Raw genomic sequence first — 19,253 nt, forward strand, 5'->3', positions numbered from 1 at the left:
TCATTATATCGAGATTATACATCACAATACAAGAGCTAAATAAACATTGAAATTGTGGAGCTTTTTATATTTTATTCCTAAAATGTGTCTTATCTTTTTATTTTTCTGGCACAGATACTATCTCATGTGCAATCTCCTGGCATTTCTATGTGTGTGGAACAAAAGCATACTATTTTATGATATAACAGTGTTACTTTCAGCAAGCAGGAAAAATAATGTGATAAATGAGGATTATTTAATATTTCCTCAGTGATGGTAAACTATTAAAGGGTTACACATGTTTTTCTTCACACAGTTGCACAAAACTCCTCAAATATTTATATACTATAGAGACAGATGTATGTAACCTAACCTTATAATCCCATTTCACAGCTTTCCCTGATACTGGGGAGCTCAATAAATAGGAAGCCGATTATATTGGCAGTATAACTCCATTAATAGGATTTGGATTTGCCTTATTGACAAGCCAGTACTGTTAATATGATCCAGTATATTAAATTGACAGGAAAACTGGAGCAATAGAATGTATCTGCAGTCTAATTGACAAGGAAGCTCTTTCAAAAGGTTCTTAATGTGTTTTTTATTGACAGCGCAGCTTCAGTAAGTACATATCATTGGTGAACAGTGTAAATATATTGGATGCAACTGTACTAGTAGATTCAGGGGGAAGTAGTTACTGTTCTGTTTTCCCATACTTCCATTTTTACTTTGATATAAGTTGTATCAAGCTCTCATAAGATCTTCACAAATATTTCTTAAAGCACTAGTCTAACTGCACTGCTCACAGGCGTTTGACAAGTTGTGAATTATTTTAAATGTGTTCATCATTTTTAAATGAATAGAGGCAATACAGAGCAATGCAATAATGTGTCATGAATTTCATTATGTTTATTTATTGATGCTGTGGTAGCAGAAGCAAAGCTATTGTACTTTCAGCTAGAGCTCTTTATGTGGTGTGATATTTTGCACCTCTTCCTACGTTCTGATCTTGCACCTTCTCCAAAAAAATAGTTCATTGTAAGAGTTCATATTACAATTAGATTTTCCTAGTCCCATTTGACAGCTCTGCACATTCTCTTCCCAGATTGTGTTAAATTCATTAGAGGTATACATTTCTTGTTTCTGTTCTGCAAAATAAAAAGAGACTCAGAGACCTAAAAACATTATGAAACCAACAGCAAATAAGTTCAGCCTGGAAAGTCTTCTTGATTCTCTTTTCAGTAGAGGAAATTTTGGGGTTCAATTTCCACGCTTTTTTTCCTAGCTACACCTTTCTTTGAGAAGAAAGTCACACCTTTCTTAGAGGTCTCCCCATAAATACATATGCTATAACCTGGTACAGGAGCTTAAGGCTTTTGTTAAGCTTACTTTCCCTCTAACGAATAGGCAAACTTTTTCCTGAAAGGTTAAAACCTTTATATACACTTATAAGAAACTTATATACACATATAAGAAAAGCTGATCCTGGTTTGTTCTTGATCGTCTTTCAGGTCTCTTTTTTTTACCAGGGCCCAAAACAAATATGTCTCTCTGCAGTGACCTCTTTAGCTTCTTCAGACTTCAGGTTGGTGCAACCATCGATGAAGTGAGAGAAAGTTTGACTGGCCCCTGTTTCAGTATGGTATTCCATCTTCTTCTGTGCCTTGTTCATCGCAGTGTAAACTTGTAAAAAATTTAAAATAATTTCTTTTAGTGAGACAGTACTACAAATATAACTAAAATGTCTATATCAATATAGAATATAAAATGTCTATATCAATAGGAAATCTTAAATAATAAATCAATTATATATATATGCAACAAATTTGGTATAATTGGATAGATTGGTAAATTATTCCTCTACTTACAGGAAAGAATGGTAGTTTCTGTCCCCTGAGTCTAATTTTTCAGAAGCCATACCATGCATCAACTGAATAGCTCAGGAACTCTCCCTCACAGTTTTGCTTTTCTCACTCAAGAGAAAAAGAAAACACAAGTCACCAGCATCTTTCAGTAAAACGTATAGCATCCTAGTGAATGATGTGGCCTTATGCATCTGTTTTTCTTGTCCTGTGTTTTTAAAGAACACTACATATGTCAGAAATTCACTTAAACACATTGTAGTTCTTGTAGCACCAAAATATACATTTTTGCATCAAGTGTGAAACTTTTCAAATATGTATGTCATATAAGTTATACCTCAAAAATATTTTCAGAAGATTGAGAGTGGAGAGTAGATACTAGGACAAGATTTCTTAAGACAGTATACTTAATTTTGCCCTTTAGATAAGTAAAATAATTTATTAAAAATTTACGTTTATTTACTTTTCTACATTTTATATCATTTTAAATATATTTTAATTGTATTTTAATTTATATTTTGTTCGACTAATATCTCTTCTTAATGAAAAAAGTCCAATGAAATCAAAAGCTACTTCTAGCTAAGCAAATACGCTCAGTGGAAGACTGAGGTGCCTTTTGCAAGAATTGTATTATATTGAACACAAACAGCTCCTAACAAAATCAAGACAATTGTCAGATCTTTCAAAACTTGATTTGGCAGAATACAATTCTTTTGGCTTGAAAAGTGATTGCCATTATATAGGAACATTTTTTTTTCTTAGGGGGAAGGGTGAGTGCTTCTTCTTAAGAAAAGACACAAAGTCCATGACTTAGATATTAAATGATAGTCTGATAAAGAGGATGATATTTCATTTCATTTTTGTATTTAATGTTTAATTAAAAAGAGTTAGATTCAGCAAAGACATTTTGCTTTATTATAGTTTCAGGTATGAACACCTACATAAAATAGAATTGTGTTGAATCATTTCTGAGAATGTGATACTTGTTCTTGTAATTCTGAGAAAAAATTATAAATATTCTAGTACCCTAATATTCATAAATCTGATTAATGTTTTAGTCCTTCTTTTTTACATTTTCAAATACATCTTTCCCTAATATGACAATTATTTCCAGGCATAATTTGTCAAGAATACTTAAATATTGCATTTCTCTCTCTCTCTCTCTCTCTCTCACTTTTCCTCACTTTTTTTTTTTTTCTTTTTATTTTATTGTTCTTTAACTTTATTTAAACAGTGTGAATTAGACCAATGCTTGCTCTAAAATTTTCAGAATGATGGTATGAAAAAAGGTTTTGATTAAAAAGAGAAAAGGAAGAGAGCTAGAAACATCCAATTTTTAATAGAGAGCTTTCTTTTTATAGGAGTTTTTGAAAGCAGATGTCCTGCAAAGTGCTCCACGATTCTTTCATTGAGCAATAGTCAATTCCCTGAAATTTGATTGGATAGTATGAGCCTGTAATTTTAATCCTAATATTCTTTTTGAAATATATATATATAATATACATAAACACATGGAGAACCACCATAGCTTCAGCTACAAAAGTATCAAAACATTTCATTAATTTTGTGAACATTAATTTCTAAAAGAAAACAAAGAAAGAGAAATTAATGTAGCCCATTGTTAAAAATATTCCCAATAATTCCTATTTCACTGTGTCCAGGCTGGTTCAAACTGCTTTCACTTATGAAGCTTTTTTCTTTTCTTTTATTTTTCTTCCTCCCTCCCTCCCTCCCTTCTTTCCTTCCTTCCTTCCTTCCTTCCTTCCTTCCTTCCTTCCTTCCTTCCTTCCTTCCTTCCTTCCTTCCTTCCTTCCTTCCTTCCTTCCTTCCTTCCTTCCTTCCTTCCTTTCCTTCTTTCTCTTCCTTCCTTCCTTCCTTCCTCCCTTCCTTCCTTCCTTCCTCCCTTCCTTCCTTCCTTCCTTCCTTCCTTCCTTCCTTCCTTCCTTCCTTCCTTCCTTCCTTCCTTCCTTCCTTCCTTCCTTCCTTCCTTCCTTCCTTCCTTCCTTCCTTCCTTCCTTCCTTCCTTCCTTCCTTCCTTCCTTTTTCTTTCTCTCTTTCTCTCTTTCTCTCTCTTTCTCTCTATCCTTCTCTCTCTCTCTTTTTTATTTTTATTTATTTTTTTTTTTATTTCTTTCTCTCCCATGTGAGATTATTTAAGGTTTATAGATCTTATCAGGATTTTTTTCTGATAAATGTTAAAGTGTAACAATTTTGTGTATATGACCTCTCCCTTCTACTGGGAATAAAGTAAATAAAAGTTTAAGGGAGTTAGACATTCACATCTCTCCATGAATCATTTTGAATCAGATTCTTCTAAATCGCCTAGCCTTAAAATTAAATGTTTGCTTATTATCCCATTTGTTTTATATTGATATTGTCATATGTGAAACAATGCTCTTTCTGCTGCCTAGATTTTGGACTGCCCTTTTACAAGTCATCACAAGTATGATATTTCCATAGTTCATACAAGAAGGCCTAATGCTTTTAGAATAGAAGGAAAAGAATACAACTCAGAGCTGTGCAGCTGTATACGTATAGTTGTCAACTATTTATAGCTGTCCTTTTGCAACAATGAACTTACTGTAAAATGGCAACCAGCTGTTTAGATGCAATATGAGGGAAATTGGTCAAATGACAATTTAATTAAAGGTCATTAACAATTACCATAAATACAAAATTTCTCAGAAGCAACTTCCACTGTTAAGAATGTAGGTAAGATTTTGTGGTAATTTCTATTTTAAAATTTATATTTTGCCTAGTTCAGGGTGTGTGATATGCTTTTATTGCTATGACAAAGTAGAAGCAAAAGAAGCAAAAAGTATGCTCAGTTCTGACTATGGTCCAGATTATAGAGAAGTCCTTAGCACCATGTTTAAGGACCTGCTATAATTAATTGCAGGGCAAAAGTCTGTTTTGTGTTTCCTAAACAGATAGTAGAGATTTGATGAAAAGGCATTTTATAACATATATTTTGCCTGATGATGGCATGAATAATGGGTGTTGATTCTAGTTGCAACTGTGTTTAAGAGGAAGCAGATTTATCAGTAAAAGTATGAGGTCAGTTTTCCTGGACATCTATAGTTGAAATATTAGACCTAGAAAATAAATATGAATTCTGCAATTGTATACGTTTATTTAGGTCAAGATGTATGTGTATGTTGTAACCTTATATATATATATATCATACATATATATATGATGTGGGTTTGCTGCTCACAAGAGATACTAGCTTTCAACTTGAAATGGGAAAAGAATAAAAGTCAGAATTAAGGCTGCTTCTGAAATCTGTTGTATTACATTTAAAAGATTAAGTATAAGAATGCTGTGCCTCTATTTTTTATTTTTTCCTTTTTTTTTTTTTTTTCTTCTTTCAATATTCATGTTTATATCTTTAAGCATGTTAAAAGTTAAGGCAGACTGTTGTTCTAACTACATGTTTTAAAACCAGGATTTTTTATTTTCCTAAGTTCTTTTCAAAGCTCCCTAACTGAAGTGGTTAAATTTCCAAAAGTTTGAATAGCTGTAGCTGAAAATATGAATACTTCTGAAAAGCTGACTTGGAAAACAGTGGCATTACACTGGATTTGGTGTCCCATATTTTCAGAATTCTCCTTCTGTAATGAAGAGTATTGTTTACTCTTGGACAGTATTTAAGAAGTTTTATAAGCTCACCCCTTAAAGCTGCTAAAGAACACGTATCTAGTTGGATACACAGACTTTTAAACAGCGTGCAATTTCGATATGATAAAGTCATTTAGAATTATAAATATCAGTGTTTTATGCTATATTTTTAAAACAGAAGAGTAACAATCTGATTCTTTCATACAGTTTATATCGAAGAAAATTTGCTGCTAAAACTAGTTATTTTTAGTTTTGCTAAAACTAGTTATTTTTATAACAACATACAAAACATATACAATGTACTCTGCAGCTTTAATTAGAAATTTCTTCAAAATGTGAACACGATCTGTGTTATAATCCTAATTTTTGAAGCAAAAGACTTAACTAGCAATAAGAACTGCTAGTTACACTTATGAAGTGTAGATACACTTAATAAATCCAAAATAGAAGACTTTTATCTTCTGTCTCTTTCCTAATTCACACAAGTTATCCATGATACACAAACACATCCATTTCATATATGCCTTGATCCTTGATCCATCTGCCTGGCAGATGGCTACCTATTTATTGTTGCTACCATGATTGTTATGTTTCAGATGTGACTTCATACATCTTTTCTGAACTCCTGTATTCCAACCATACAAACAGTAGCAAATATTTCTAATTATTACATGCCTACAAAACAAATCAAAAAACAAGTCATGAAACAAAACAAAACAAAAAAATAAACAAACAAACAAACAAAACACAAAGTGAAGCTAAAAAAATTAAATGGGAAGTGGTAGGGAACAAAAAATATCAGGGAGACCAGTCACTTGTGCAACTTTAAACTTTACCTTGGACCTTCTGCTCCATTAATTGAGCACTGTCTGTGTAACTGATGCTGATACATGAGATGCTGTTGCAAAACTCATAGCCACTGCGAAGCATAGTGGTGTGATATGAAGTGATGCAGAAAACAGTAGAAGCTCTGTCACTAGGTCAGCTGCAAGATAAAGTGACGTGTGTGAATCTACAGTATATGGGGTTTTGTGAAAGATTCAGTCTCTCTTTCTCCCAAAGAACTTCAGCTGATGATACAAGGAGAATTCAGTTCCCCTTGGCAGGACTCCATGTCGGTCTGGATGCTGTAAATACTTCTGCTTCTACAGTTACTTAGCTCATGCTGCTAAAAATATACTTATGACAGAGTTAATGAAAGTATCTTCTTTTTTAAAACCACTTGTCTACAACAATCATTTAATGTTCTTGTTTGCATGTGTGGTTCTCATTATTCAGATGTAGCTATTAATACTGATGACAGTTAAAGAGAGAAAATCCAAATATTTTCATACTTGCACTTTTCCAGTAGAATTAAAAACAACAAAAAACAGCCAAATATCCACAAACAGTCTTTATTTATTTATTTATTTATTTATACGTAATTCACAAATTATATTGCAATATATTAAATGGCATTACAGTAGTAAGGGCTTCAGAATCCCCATAGATGATGTAATTATGCTTAAAAAATTAGTATTACCGAATAATTCACTTTTGTAATATGCAAAAGTAATTTTTTTTTCTCTCATTTTCAATAACCATCAGTCTTAATATCTAACTAATAAAAAAACCATAAACAGTGTCATCTGTCAGGTTGCTAACAGAGAATGCCACTTTTTGGAGCTTCATTGTTTACTTTAGCAGGTAATTTGTGGACCGGAATCATTTAATTGTTTTGAGCACATAATTACATGCCAGCATTTTCCAATTTAATTAAAATGTACAAATCTGAAGATTAAGGGAATTTTTGAATTATTAATCATTTCTCCTCTAGGAAATCTTGTTGCTCTGCAGGAGATTTGTCCAGTGTACAACTATACGTATTTTTTTCCTTCTCTTTCGCAGACAGACAATTTTCCCGCAGAGCCCAATTACATGGGCAGCAGGCAGCAGTTTGTTCAAAGGTAAGGCCTATTAAATAACTTTCTTGGCTTCTCCATTTGCATTCTTGTCAAAATTGCTTTGCCAGAGAGTACAATTCAACTTAGAACAAGTAAATACAACTCTCTCTCTCTCTCTTTTTCTCTCTCTTTTTAAATATGTATTTCAGTAGCTCCACGTTCAAGGATCCAGAAAGAGCCAGCTTGAGGGACAGCGGGCATGGGGACAGTGATCAGGCTGACAGTGACCAAGACACTAACAAAGGCTCCTGCTGTGACATGTCTGTTAGGGAGGCACTCAAGATGAAAACTACTTCAACTAAAAGCCAGCCACTTGAACAAGGTGAGTGAAGTCTCCAATGCTTACAGAGCGTAAAGTTTAAGCCATCATTATAAACCTATTAGCATTGCAATTGCAGTGTATCAGGGTGGAATAGCCCTCTGATAATACTATCAGAGAAAACAGTAAATCTTGTAGCTAGCCCAGAGCAAAGACATTCAGTATCTTTCAGAATGAACATGAAATGAAACCACAAGTATCCTTTCTTTTTTTTTTTTTTTTTTTAATCCAAAGCAGATTAAAAAAAAAAAAAAGAAAGAACTTTTCTAAAATGATTAGAATATACTTTATCTCCATTGGCATTGCCTGTGATATATTATACACTGTTCTTCAGCCAAAGCGTGATTTGAAAACTGAAACTAGACATGACTGCAACAGATAAAAGAATGAGTCATTTACATTCCACATGTAGTTTGGAGAAGAGGAAAAGGAAAGAGACTTGGGATATCAAACAACAGTAAAAATGGATCAGAAGGTGTTTCATTTCATGGATGTAATTTTCCTATTTGTAATGTTGATTTCACAATTAATAGTAGCATGAGAAGTGTCAAATACTAATTGGATTTTTAGTATAATTTCATTCATTTTCTAGGAAGATATCAAAGATGAGTATCTGTGAAACAGCTCAAATAACATATTTCAGGACAATGACAATAATCTCTGCAAGCCTTCGTTCTGACAAATAAGCATATTTATTTCTTCAGATAGTGCTCAAACGAAGTTTCCTTAGAGATATGTTTTATCTAACTATAAGGTCTTCTATTTCAAAAGAAAAAATAGATATATATATATATTTATTTATTTATTTATTTATTTAGCATCAGACAACCTGGCCACTCCAGCAGTGTGTTTGTGCAATTTACTTCATAACCTATAATCAATAAGGAAGTGTACTACTGAATTATTTTGAAATGTTTTATATCTTTGCTTTAGTTTAGCTTGTGTGGAAGATGATTCAGTGTTAAAGACAGTTAACAGATAATTAAATAAGTCAGCCTTAATAAGAAGCTACATTTTTAATTAAGCAGATATACATTATAAGCTTTTTATTAATTGTTGATTAATTGCAACTAGATTTTTTGTCACTAGCCTAGTCTGATCTGTTGTACAATCATGAGGAATACATGTTCATTTTTTTTTGTTATGTTGAGATTGCAATATATTTTTTGCTGTGTATTTAGAATACTGCAGTATAATTTATTCTCTATGTACTTGAGGGTTGACCTCACATATGACCTTATTTTCCAAGTAATAAATGCCAGAAAGATTATTTTTTCCCAACCTTTTGCCACAGCAACTCTCTGCTTATAATTGGACATTGATCTGTATAAAGATGCAATACTAGACTTTTTTTTTTTTTTTTTTTTTTTTTTAAGAAGCTGTTTGAATGTTTATCTAAATTTGTCAGTTTTGTATCTCCCTGAATATCTATCCAGAAAACAATAAATTACAGCAATGAAAGCATGAAGTTCTAAAATCCAAAAAGTTTAATTAGGAAAATAATTTACAACACATTATATATTTTTTTAATTATTATTATTATTTTTAGAAAAATACTGTATAGCTAGAGTTCAATTTATACTGAAGTTTGTCCAACAGCATAAAGCCTAATACTGCTCAAAATATAAGAGCACTAGTCAGCATATTAAGCCAACCACTCCTATTATTTATTTCCGTTATAACACAGAGTTATATGTGCTATATGAGTTTATGGAGGTTTACACTTATCATTATATCTATATAAGCAGTCCCATTCATCAAGAAACATCTCATCGGTGGCTTATATTAATTTCTCACATTCTCATTAAACATATACTGAACTATGTACTAAGTACTGTCAGCCACTGAGTTGCAGCAGCAGGTGTTTATGTGATTCTTTTTATTGAGAAAAAGTATGAACATCGAGAGATAAACTAACTTTTTCTTTCTTTCTTTCTTTCTTTCTTTCTTTCTTTCTTTCTTTCTTTCTTTCTTTCTTTCTTTCTTTCTTTCTTTCTTTCTTTCTTTCTTTCTTTCTTTCTTTCTTTCTTTCTTTCTTTCTTTCTTTCTTTCTTTCTTTCTTTCTTTCTTTCTTTCTTTCTTTCTTTCTTTCTTTCTTTCTTTCTTTCTTTCTTTCTTTCTTTCTTTCTTTCTTTCTTTTTTCTTCTTTTTTCCCAAATATAATTACAAATGCTAATGACATCCATTTATTTACTTGTATGAACTCTTCCATCTCAAATGTAAGGTAATAAAGTCATTGGCATATTATGAAAACTGAACATGCAGTAAGAACTTTATGGGGGTTACAGATCATTATTGTAACAAATGTGGCACAATGTGTTTTTTTCAATGAAATCAATGATTACTTGTCATTGAGCATAGTATGATTAGGGCTTTTAGTCCAATGTAACTTCTCTCTTTTGAAAGATAATGAACAAAATTGCTTTTTCTAGTCATTAGCCTAGCCTAGCCTAGTCTAGCCATTTGCCATGTTGACAGAGGGTGAGAAATATGTTTGTGGGTAGAAAAAAGATGGCATTTTCTTCAGAGAAAAATTGTTCTCTAGGAAAAGGAGATGGGCAGCTTGCTAGAAACAATTTTATAGAGTAGCACCTGAAGCAGTATCAGAAGTGGTGATTCTGTCATCTTTCTGGGTTGTGCTGAGGGATGGGAATTCACTGTTTTGTAGCAAAGTTTCTGGCTTGATTATTGTAATTTAAAGATATCTAAAATGGTTTAACTTCTACAGTTAGAACAGTGACATTTGTGAAAAATAAACAGTCGTAACAGTCAAGTCAGGATCTAGATTTCATATTCCTAATTTAACAAGTGAGTTAAGTTTGAGTTTGAGAAGTTACATCTTCTGTATGTAGTTGTTGCTATTGTCATTATTCCAGTTTCACCCAGGGCAATAATAAGAATCTTAGCAGTACTAGTATTTTAACTACAAGTTTGAGCAAATCTTGCTTAGGCAGCTTGAAAATCAGTAATGGAGAAATAAGACAGTATGTGAAAAATAATTTGTATAAATGAGATATGATTTTGGTATGCAATGGGAGGCAAAGTCATTTTATGAGTTTCATTAAAATAGTGAAAGCAATGTAAAGCCTCAAAAACTTTGCTATTAAAATATTTGATTTCAAGGAAAATATTTCTAAATAGCAAGTTTTGTCTAATGGTGATCTAATGGTGACATTAACACAAATGAAAAAGATCACCAATCAGCTATCATTATGAAATGCTTCTGGAAGCTCTTCACTTGGCCTTAATGGAAAGAAAGGGGTGGAGGGTGAGGAGGTGTGTGTGGGGGGGGTGGGTGGGTGGGAGGACAACCTTTTAAATGTTACATTTAAATATTACAAGACAGTTAGTCTTGTGTTGAAATAAGTATGCCTCCTTTAAGTTATTTCAGTTATGTATCTCTCTCCCCCCCCGTAAATTCCAAGCAATTTTCTGCATAAAAATATCTGTTCCTGATCAGCTTACTTATGCTGATTCAGTTGTCTTACTAAGCAGCTTGTTGTGTCTGTTACTTTTTCAGTAGAATAGTTTTAGACAAGTTTGTCCTGTTTACCTTTTTTTTTTTTTTCCTGTTTTCTTTCTGAGACTTTAAAACCCACCACTAATTCAGACAGTTTGAGATCACCCTACTTATAAATCTTACAAGAATTATTAGTTTTGAATATCTGTTATATAAAAATTGCTGTTACACCTGATGTATTATCTATTATTCACATTTGGTGATTAACTAACAGAATAATATTTTTCTTTACTGTTGTTTGTGCATAGCAGCAATAATCTGTATTCCTTGAAAAGATATCCAAAGCTAAAAATTACAATATGATATCTACAGGGATGCAGTACAGAAAAAAAAAAAAAAAAAAAAAAAAAGCATTTATTTTATACTTTTCTTAGTAAATCCTGAATATGTTTATCTGATAATGATAATTTTACTGATGCAAAACTATAGAGATGTGGTTTCTTGCAGTTGCTTATATATTGTCTTAGATTTTCATCAATATTTCTTCCTTACTTTTTTTTTTTCTTTTACCTTTTTTTACCTCTCTCTTTCTTCTTCCCCTTCTGTTTTCCTTCTTTAACATATATATGAATTCAGCAGCTTTTTTTTTTTTTTTTTTTTTTTTTTTTGCTTTATCACTGTGCATCACATCCTGCTTTCAGAACATTTGCTTGCCGTTCACACCTGCATCCCGTAGAGGGGGTATTTCTGCATGTGCTGTTACCTATTTAACAGTAGCACAATCACGAGAGTAAAGGAAAACCAGAGATACCTCCATGGAGAAAGACTGAAAGAAAGCTTCAGCATTGGAGTCAGAGACTCCTCTAGAACCTGTATTCCTTATCAGGTTTCTCTGTAGGACTGTATGCTTTTAATCTAAGACATAAGTGACTAGGATAAAAGGGCTGGAGTGAATCTTCAGGAAAAAAAAAAAGTGAGATATTAAATATCACTCAAAAATATAATTTTATTTTTCTGTTGTCACAACAAAACAACAACATGCATTACAATTGATGTTTCCGTGCATGCAGCAGTCTAATCAGTGTTTTAACATATTTGTGAGTACTGTCAACTCGAGTTTGTCCACTGAACTTGTTAATGGAAGAAACCTCGAGTAACTTGTGCATTTATATTCTCAATTTCTAAAAAAAGAAAGGTCTCTGAAATCTGGTATCCTGCATTATCCATCTGCAGTGGAATAGAAATTACCAGATTTTTTAGCTATATATATACATGTATATATTTTTTCTGAAATATTAATTGATTTTCTTGTTATAATTCTTTAGTGTTAGGATAACTAATATTCATTCTGTTTAACTAAATGAGAATTGGTCTAGACTGATAAGTGAGGAAAGTTCAACAATCAAATTTCTGCTGTCATCAATTCTTTCTCTGCCGTTGGGGATGATGAGTTCTTTTATGAGTACATCAATTTAAAGAGGTAACGGAAAAGAAGACTAGAGAAATATTTGTTTACCAAGTTCTCAGAGCTAGTGAAAGACTATACTGAGAAACTGACCGAGGCTGGGAGTGCCCCCCAGAGCTGACACAACCTGTGAGATATTCAGCATTACTTCCTCACAGTAGTGTTTTTTCTTCTGGACAGAATGTCTCTTATCACATTCTCTCTGTACTTAGAATGTGAATAGCTATCAGACTGCACCACTAGGAGTCTTTATGTCGCCTAGGAGTCTTTATGTCCAGGACTATTAATCCTTCCAACTCAGTTACCCCTAATAATCTCAGGTAAAACACTACCTCGCTGTTTTATGTCAGGGCTTGAACACAATATCCATTCTTCAATTTCATCTGAGTAAGTGTTTTCTAGGCAAACTACAATAGCAACTTATTTGCATTGAGAGTCTCACCTTTCATTTAATATGACTTAATAATACCTGGTTCTAGAGCTGTAAGTCTGGAAACAGTTAGGTGTAGCCCACACAAAATGAGATTTTTTTTCCCCATTCATTTTTCCTTTTCTATGTAGTTCTCACTTATTTGTTCAGTTTTCCTGCTTTATGTAAGCACATGTGTGCTCTTGGGTGAAGATTAAGACAGGCCAAAGACTAATTTATCTATTCTGTAGCTTATTATGGAGGAAGACTGCTTCTTGACCAAGTTTGTCATCAACACACTGTGGATATTTGATTTATGCCTCATTCTAACAGTGGAACTTTTAATTTAAGACTGAAAAATCTGTAGAATTATAGACTTCTATGAAGAATAAGGCAATATTTACATTAGCTAGATGACCCCCTCAGTGCATTAAAAAAAATAAAAAAAAATCATCATTATGACGTTTAAACTGTCAGCACTTTCCTACTTTTCTGTTGTGAGAACATTTGTCAAGGAAACAGTACTTCTGAATTTAAGAAAATTAACAACATTATTATGGTCTCATCCTTCTTGTGAAGTCTTTGCATTGGCATCTAAATTTTAAATATTTTTATAATAATAAATAATAATTTTAATATTTTTTCACTCTTTTAGTTAGTGGAATACACAGGAAAGTTTCAGATATTTTTAGTGCCTTAATCTCTAATAGTAATTTAAAGCCGACTAGGTCTTTGCAAGACTTGCTTAGATAGGCTGAGCAAGGCTATGCAAATGTTCTGTAATGTCATTTTTTGAGTGACCAGAATACTATTTCCCTTTTGAATCTAAGTAACTGAACTCAGCTGAGGAATATGGGTCAGTTGCATTTGCTATACAGATGCCTGTCATTACCTTAGTACCTAGTACCTATGACATATCCATTGCTGCATTAACTCTTGAGCAAATTATATGATGGATTTGGGAAAAATAAAGACAAATTCCTTTATCTACAAGTTTATTTACTCATAGTATTAAAGTATTATTATTATTATTATTATTATTTTCCCCTCTGTTACTCTTATGTTGAATATCTTCTTAAGTTTTATTTTTAGAACTAGTACTCTACCAGAGAACTTACTTCCACCTGTCAGTTATTTTGATATTGAGTCTAGGATCATGAGTGGCACTTTGTGACATTAGTTTGGGTGATAGCCAGCTGTGTTTAGAAGCTGAGCCCAGTTTGTTTGATGCTTCCTCATTAGAAAGGAGAGTGTTCCCATGCATAGCTTCTCTCCATGGTGGGATCTCGTCATATGAGCAGCTCTGGAGTTCAAGCAAGGCTATCCAGGTGAGGAGAGAAAAATCTGATGGAGCAGGTTCTTGTCCTAGCAGAAATCAGAAAAGGATGTGAAGTGGCAACATAATGGAGAAGGGATGGATTAGCTTAATACCTTGACTACTTACTTAGCTGCCTTCATTGTTACAAAACAGAAAAGCAGTGCAAACATTCTGGCAGCTGAAGTGACAGTGAATACACTTTGCATCAGGGTATCTTAGCCTATTATTTCCGCCTGTTATTGCCTATTATCCTGCTTTTCAACTGGAGTTGAGTTCTGCCAAACTAGGTTTTTAATCAGATGTGTGTTTCATCATCTTGCAGATTATTATCATGTTGTAGCAGTGACGTTTTGTGAAGAGCATACACAACATTTAATTAATGTACTTAGCCATAGATTAGGGGGGAAATTTCTATAACTGACTTTCAATACATACAGAAAGAACTTTCTGCATCTGTACACACACAAAACATATCACTGAGACATACGCAAAAAAAAAGGACTATAATAGTTCAGCACATTGTGATCTTTGCACCATTTGATGTGTCATGCTACATTTTCCAAGTAATTTTATTGTCCCCCTATTGTTTCTATTTATTTTTTTAATTACAGATTAGTTCAGCGGTCTGTATTTTTGCCCTGTATCTTGATTTCACTGGAAACTTCACAAACAAATCAATTTAGATATATTATTACTGACATGTTAAAAGGCTGGAACTGTACCAACAGGAATGTTAATACATTTCAGAAGTGATTTCTTTGATGAGCTTATTTGCAAATTAATGAATATCATGCACTTCAAGATCAAAAGTCTGTTACCATGAGTCTCGCATCTGAGATGTAGGTGTAAATTTTAACATTGGGATGCTATAACTGATGGTGCTCATTTCTTCATGCTTTGCTTTTAAGGCAACAAAACAGAATATTCCTCCCCTGTCACTAGTCTAAATCTCATCACTTCCTTTCTGTACTCTATTTTGACACTGCCTTTCCTGGGGCTGAGCTCAGTTATTGTACTGCAGTTTGTTCTTGGAAGTCTTAGAATCCATAAATTAACTTTTTGCTTTATTCCCACTAGAAGAGCAAGTGAAGGATTTTCTATTCCCAGTAAAATGAAGCCCTTCTATGTCAAAATCATTATCTTGAGCTAACATTTTTTATTTTCAGATTCTTTTTATAAATTGATAGGAAAGTAGGGGCATAGAAAGATCAACAGCTTTTGAAACATGGAAATCAGAAAAGTGATAGTTTTCATTGTTTCAGGTTTTATACATTTCCCTGGAACATAATTGGATATGCTAACTTTTGTTAATGAAAATTTTAGGGCATATATTCATGTATTGAATAGACAATATCACACAAACTGTTTTAACTGGACTAGGGAGTCCATTTCTTTCTTAGACTGTTTTCTTTTAATTAAGCTAATTAATTAATTCTAGTTTAAATATATATGTGTGAATGTTTATTCAGTTATATAAAAAGTAAATTCTATATGTAATTTACTATATATTATATATATCCTCTCTCTCTATATCCTCTTTCTATATATCCTCTCTTTCTAATTTTATATCATCATTGTATGACTGTTAAAGAGTCAACAAAAATATGGATATGATAAAAAAATGATATTACTCAGGTTTTCACACAATCCCATTGCACATTCCAGCAACATTCTTGTTACCAAATTGAAGGAATGTTCTTTAGATGGAGTTACTCCAAAGCTAATGCCTATTAGTTGGAAACCTGAATTTAGATTTTGGTTATCAACAGTTTTATGTCCAGCTGAGAAAAACATATCAACAGAAGCATCTTAAGTAAGAGACAGGAATTAATTATTCCATTTAGTGATACTTCAGTTAGAATAACATTAACTGAATTTTATTTTCCTGGAACAAAGAATATCTTATAATTTCTATATACATCAATCCAGTCTGTCCTTTTGCTGGCCTTTTTTGTTGTGTACAACTTTTCTGCTATGTCCAGGTTTCCAGAGGGAGAGAAACGGTATAATTTAATTCAGTCTAGAGTTCCAACACATGCTATTTAGTGACACAGCCTTTGTAGTCTGTTTGTGAGGGCATTTTTAAGGAAGATCTGAACAAATTCAAAGTAAATAGAGGGGTTAGAATAAAAGCATAAAACAGTAGTTTACAAAGCATGACCCATGGGTGAAGTCTGGAAGAACTGTTTTTTGTTTAGAGTTTGTATTTGTTTAAATGAACAAAGACTGAATGGAAACATAATAAAACTAAAATAAACAAAATAAAAAAGTGTATAAAAAGTTGTCATAAATAGACTATTAATTTTATTTATTTAATTAATTAACTAATTTGTAGTTTGCTGGGAAAACTGTTTAGGTTAAATACGAGGGAGAACTTTGCTATAAAGATATTTATGCACTGAAGCTGGCTATCCATATATGTTAAAGAATCCCTCTGCATTTCTAAATGTGGTTTCTAAAACATGTTAAATTTGTTAGTGATAACCCAGATTTATTTCAACCTACTGAGGGCCAGAGGATCCACTTTAGCACTGCTTTATATGATGACATAATTAAATGCAAGGGCGAGATGCACTGTCTAGTCCTGAGTAATGTACTGAAAAGGAATATTTACACTGACTTGTTCTATACCCTTTTGTCTGTAAACATCTTTTATGGGAAGAGCTCACCACATGGGAGAATTGCAGGGAATGTGGACTGTGCAGTGCTTCACAACAAGAATCCCTGATATACTGTAATAGCACTTAGCATTTAACGAGGACTTTGCTCAGACACAGAGCTGCAACATGATTAGCTTATTACTGCTCAGTGAAACTTTGTCTACTCTCTGTACATCAGTGATATACGCATGCATTGTGTCAGCCTGTGTGCCTACTGCCCATCCTTATATCCAGAATGGCATAACAGCTGGTTTCCATTCCCCGCTGCTGCTTTTTTCTATTCCAGCTGCCTCACTCAAATAACCTCCCTTCCCCAAGTGGGCTTCATATGGTTTGAAAGGGACTTAATGTACCTTAGTGCATAGGGAACTTTTGATGCATATTTCATCATGTTTCAGTTCTTTCTACAGGGAACAGTGCATGTATAACAGATGTTCCCTGAATACTACCCCTTCCTGAAGGTGACATGCCCTTTTTTGTGTTTCATCTCTAATGTATATGTAGCTGGTATTGCCTGTGTGGTACTAAAAAGTACTGTTCCATGGCTGCCCCTGTACTGCATGCCAAGCTGTATTTAATTCCATCTGCTCCCCTTCCAGCATGAAATGGAGAGGAGCATATGCCCAGTATAACCAAGTCATAATGTGGCACAGAAAAAAAATAATTACTTAAGACATGTACTTTTTTTTTTTTTTAATTTACGACCATATTTTTTTTCTAGTTTTATATCCACAAATTGTCTCATATAAATCAATATTGATGGAAATATGAGTAAATGTCAAAAAATCCTTCATCTTTTAATAATTCCTCTGGTGTATATGTAATGTGTATTTTTAATATATGTACACATGTGCACAAAAAAAGATATTAACTGATGATCCTGATTTTTTTTTTTTTTAAACTAAACCTGTATCTTAAACATATTGAAAATTAAAAGCCTTAAAAGTTTGGGCTTTTTAAAGATTGCAAATATGAGTTCATTTCAGAAATTAATTTTATTAATTTGCAAATTAATTTAATTAATTTCATCAGAAATCTTGTTCTGAGAAAGTACATTTTTGAAGCAAAAGTTAACAATCCAAAATATACTATAGGTATTTCAAAAACCAAACTTTTTAAATATATAGTTGCTAATGTATAGTACTGCACATATAATGCACATATGCATGTGTACACAGATATATTTAATATATTTATTTAAACATATATATTACAATGTAATTGTAATTTAATCTCCTTAAATATTATTGGGATGTGCACTTTGGATTTTTATAGGAAATAATCCAATGTGCACTTTGGATTATTATCAACTTTTTTTTTCAGTTTTGGCTTAAACTTTACCATCTGTACATACAGAATTTTATTATGTGAACCAATCTTTGCTTGAACAAATAAATGTAGTTCTTAAAAGTGTAATGTCAGTTGCCCATTGGACATATCTCTAGTTAGTTACAGTCAAACCCTTAAAATCCCCAAGTAAAGACCAAGAATACCAGAAAGACAAGTGGAATTGTGTCTGTTTCAATATTGAGGAAAGATTTCTGCAATTGGTCTGTAATCTGCAAGGCCATGGGAAGTGTCTATTTGATCTGTGTGCACGGATGAATATGAATAATCCAAAACTTTATGCGCTGTTATTGGTTTTAACATGTAATTTCTTTTCTACTATCTGAACAGGTAGTAGAGGTACAAGGTTATGTACTTTGATATGAGGAATCTATCACTTGTCTATGAGATAGTTTGTTGTTGCAAGCAAAGTTCACACAAAGATGATGTAGGTGTACACATTATCTAAATTTGCTTTTTCTTATTTGAAGAAGTAATAGTTTTTATTATTATTATTATTTTATTCCCCCTGAGGTTTATAGAATTAATACTTTACCTTCATAATAATTTCAGAAAGTACCAGCTTCACAATCCTTTTTTATTCACATTCCTCTTTTATAGGAATATTTTACTTACAGTAGATTTTTTTTACATTTAGTGTAGCCAATTGCATCCTATAAACATGTCATTTTTGGGTGGATGCTCTTAATAAGGACTAATATTTTCTCCACAACAAAAACTGCAAAATAATTTATCCAATCAATTCCTGTCAAAATTTCAGCCTGATATATTTTGTATGCTTGATATTTGCTCAAAACCAAATAATGCTTAAAACCAGTGATGTAGTCACTGCACCAAGCCTGTCTGAATTTAAAAAGCGTTTGGACTGTG

General features: G+C 32.6%; 1 protein-coding gene across 2 annotated transcripts in view; it reads left to right on the top strand.

Moving 5' to 3' along the window:
- PCDH17 (protocadherin 17) overlaps window positions 1-19,253 on the top strand; it is an 87,743-nt gene that overhangs the window by 18,887 nt on the left and 49,603 nt on the right. For both annotated transcript variants that reach the window (XR_014618308.1, XM_084284453.1), the window contains exons 2-3: window positions 7,350-7,408; window positions 7,555-7,727. Coding sequence is in view for 1 of the 2 variants with exons in the window: in XM_084284453.1 (XP_084140579.1) it covers window positions 7,350-7,408; window positions 7,555-7,727 (232 nt within the window). In the remaining variant the exon portion in view is untranslated. The remainder of the gene's footprint in view (window positions 1-7,349; window positions 7,409-7,554; window positions 7,728-19,253) is intronic.

This window comes from Netta rufina (genome assembly GCF_964035555.1).
Source record: "Netta rufina genome assembly, chromosome: 1".
Taxonomy (NCBI): domain Eukaryota; kingdom Metazoa; phylum Chordata; class Aves; order Anseriformes; family Anatidae; genus Netta; species Netta rufina.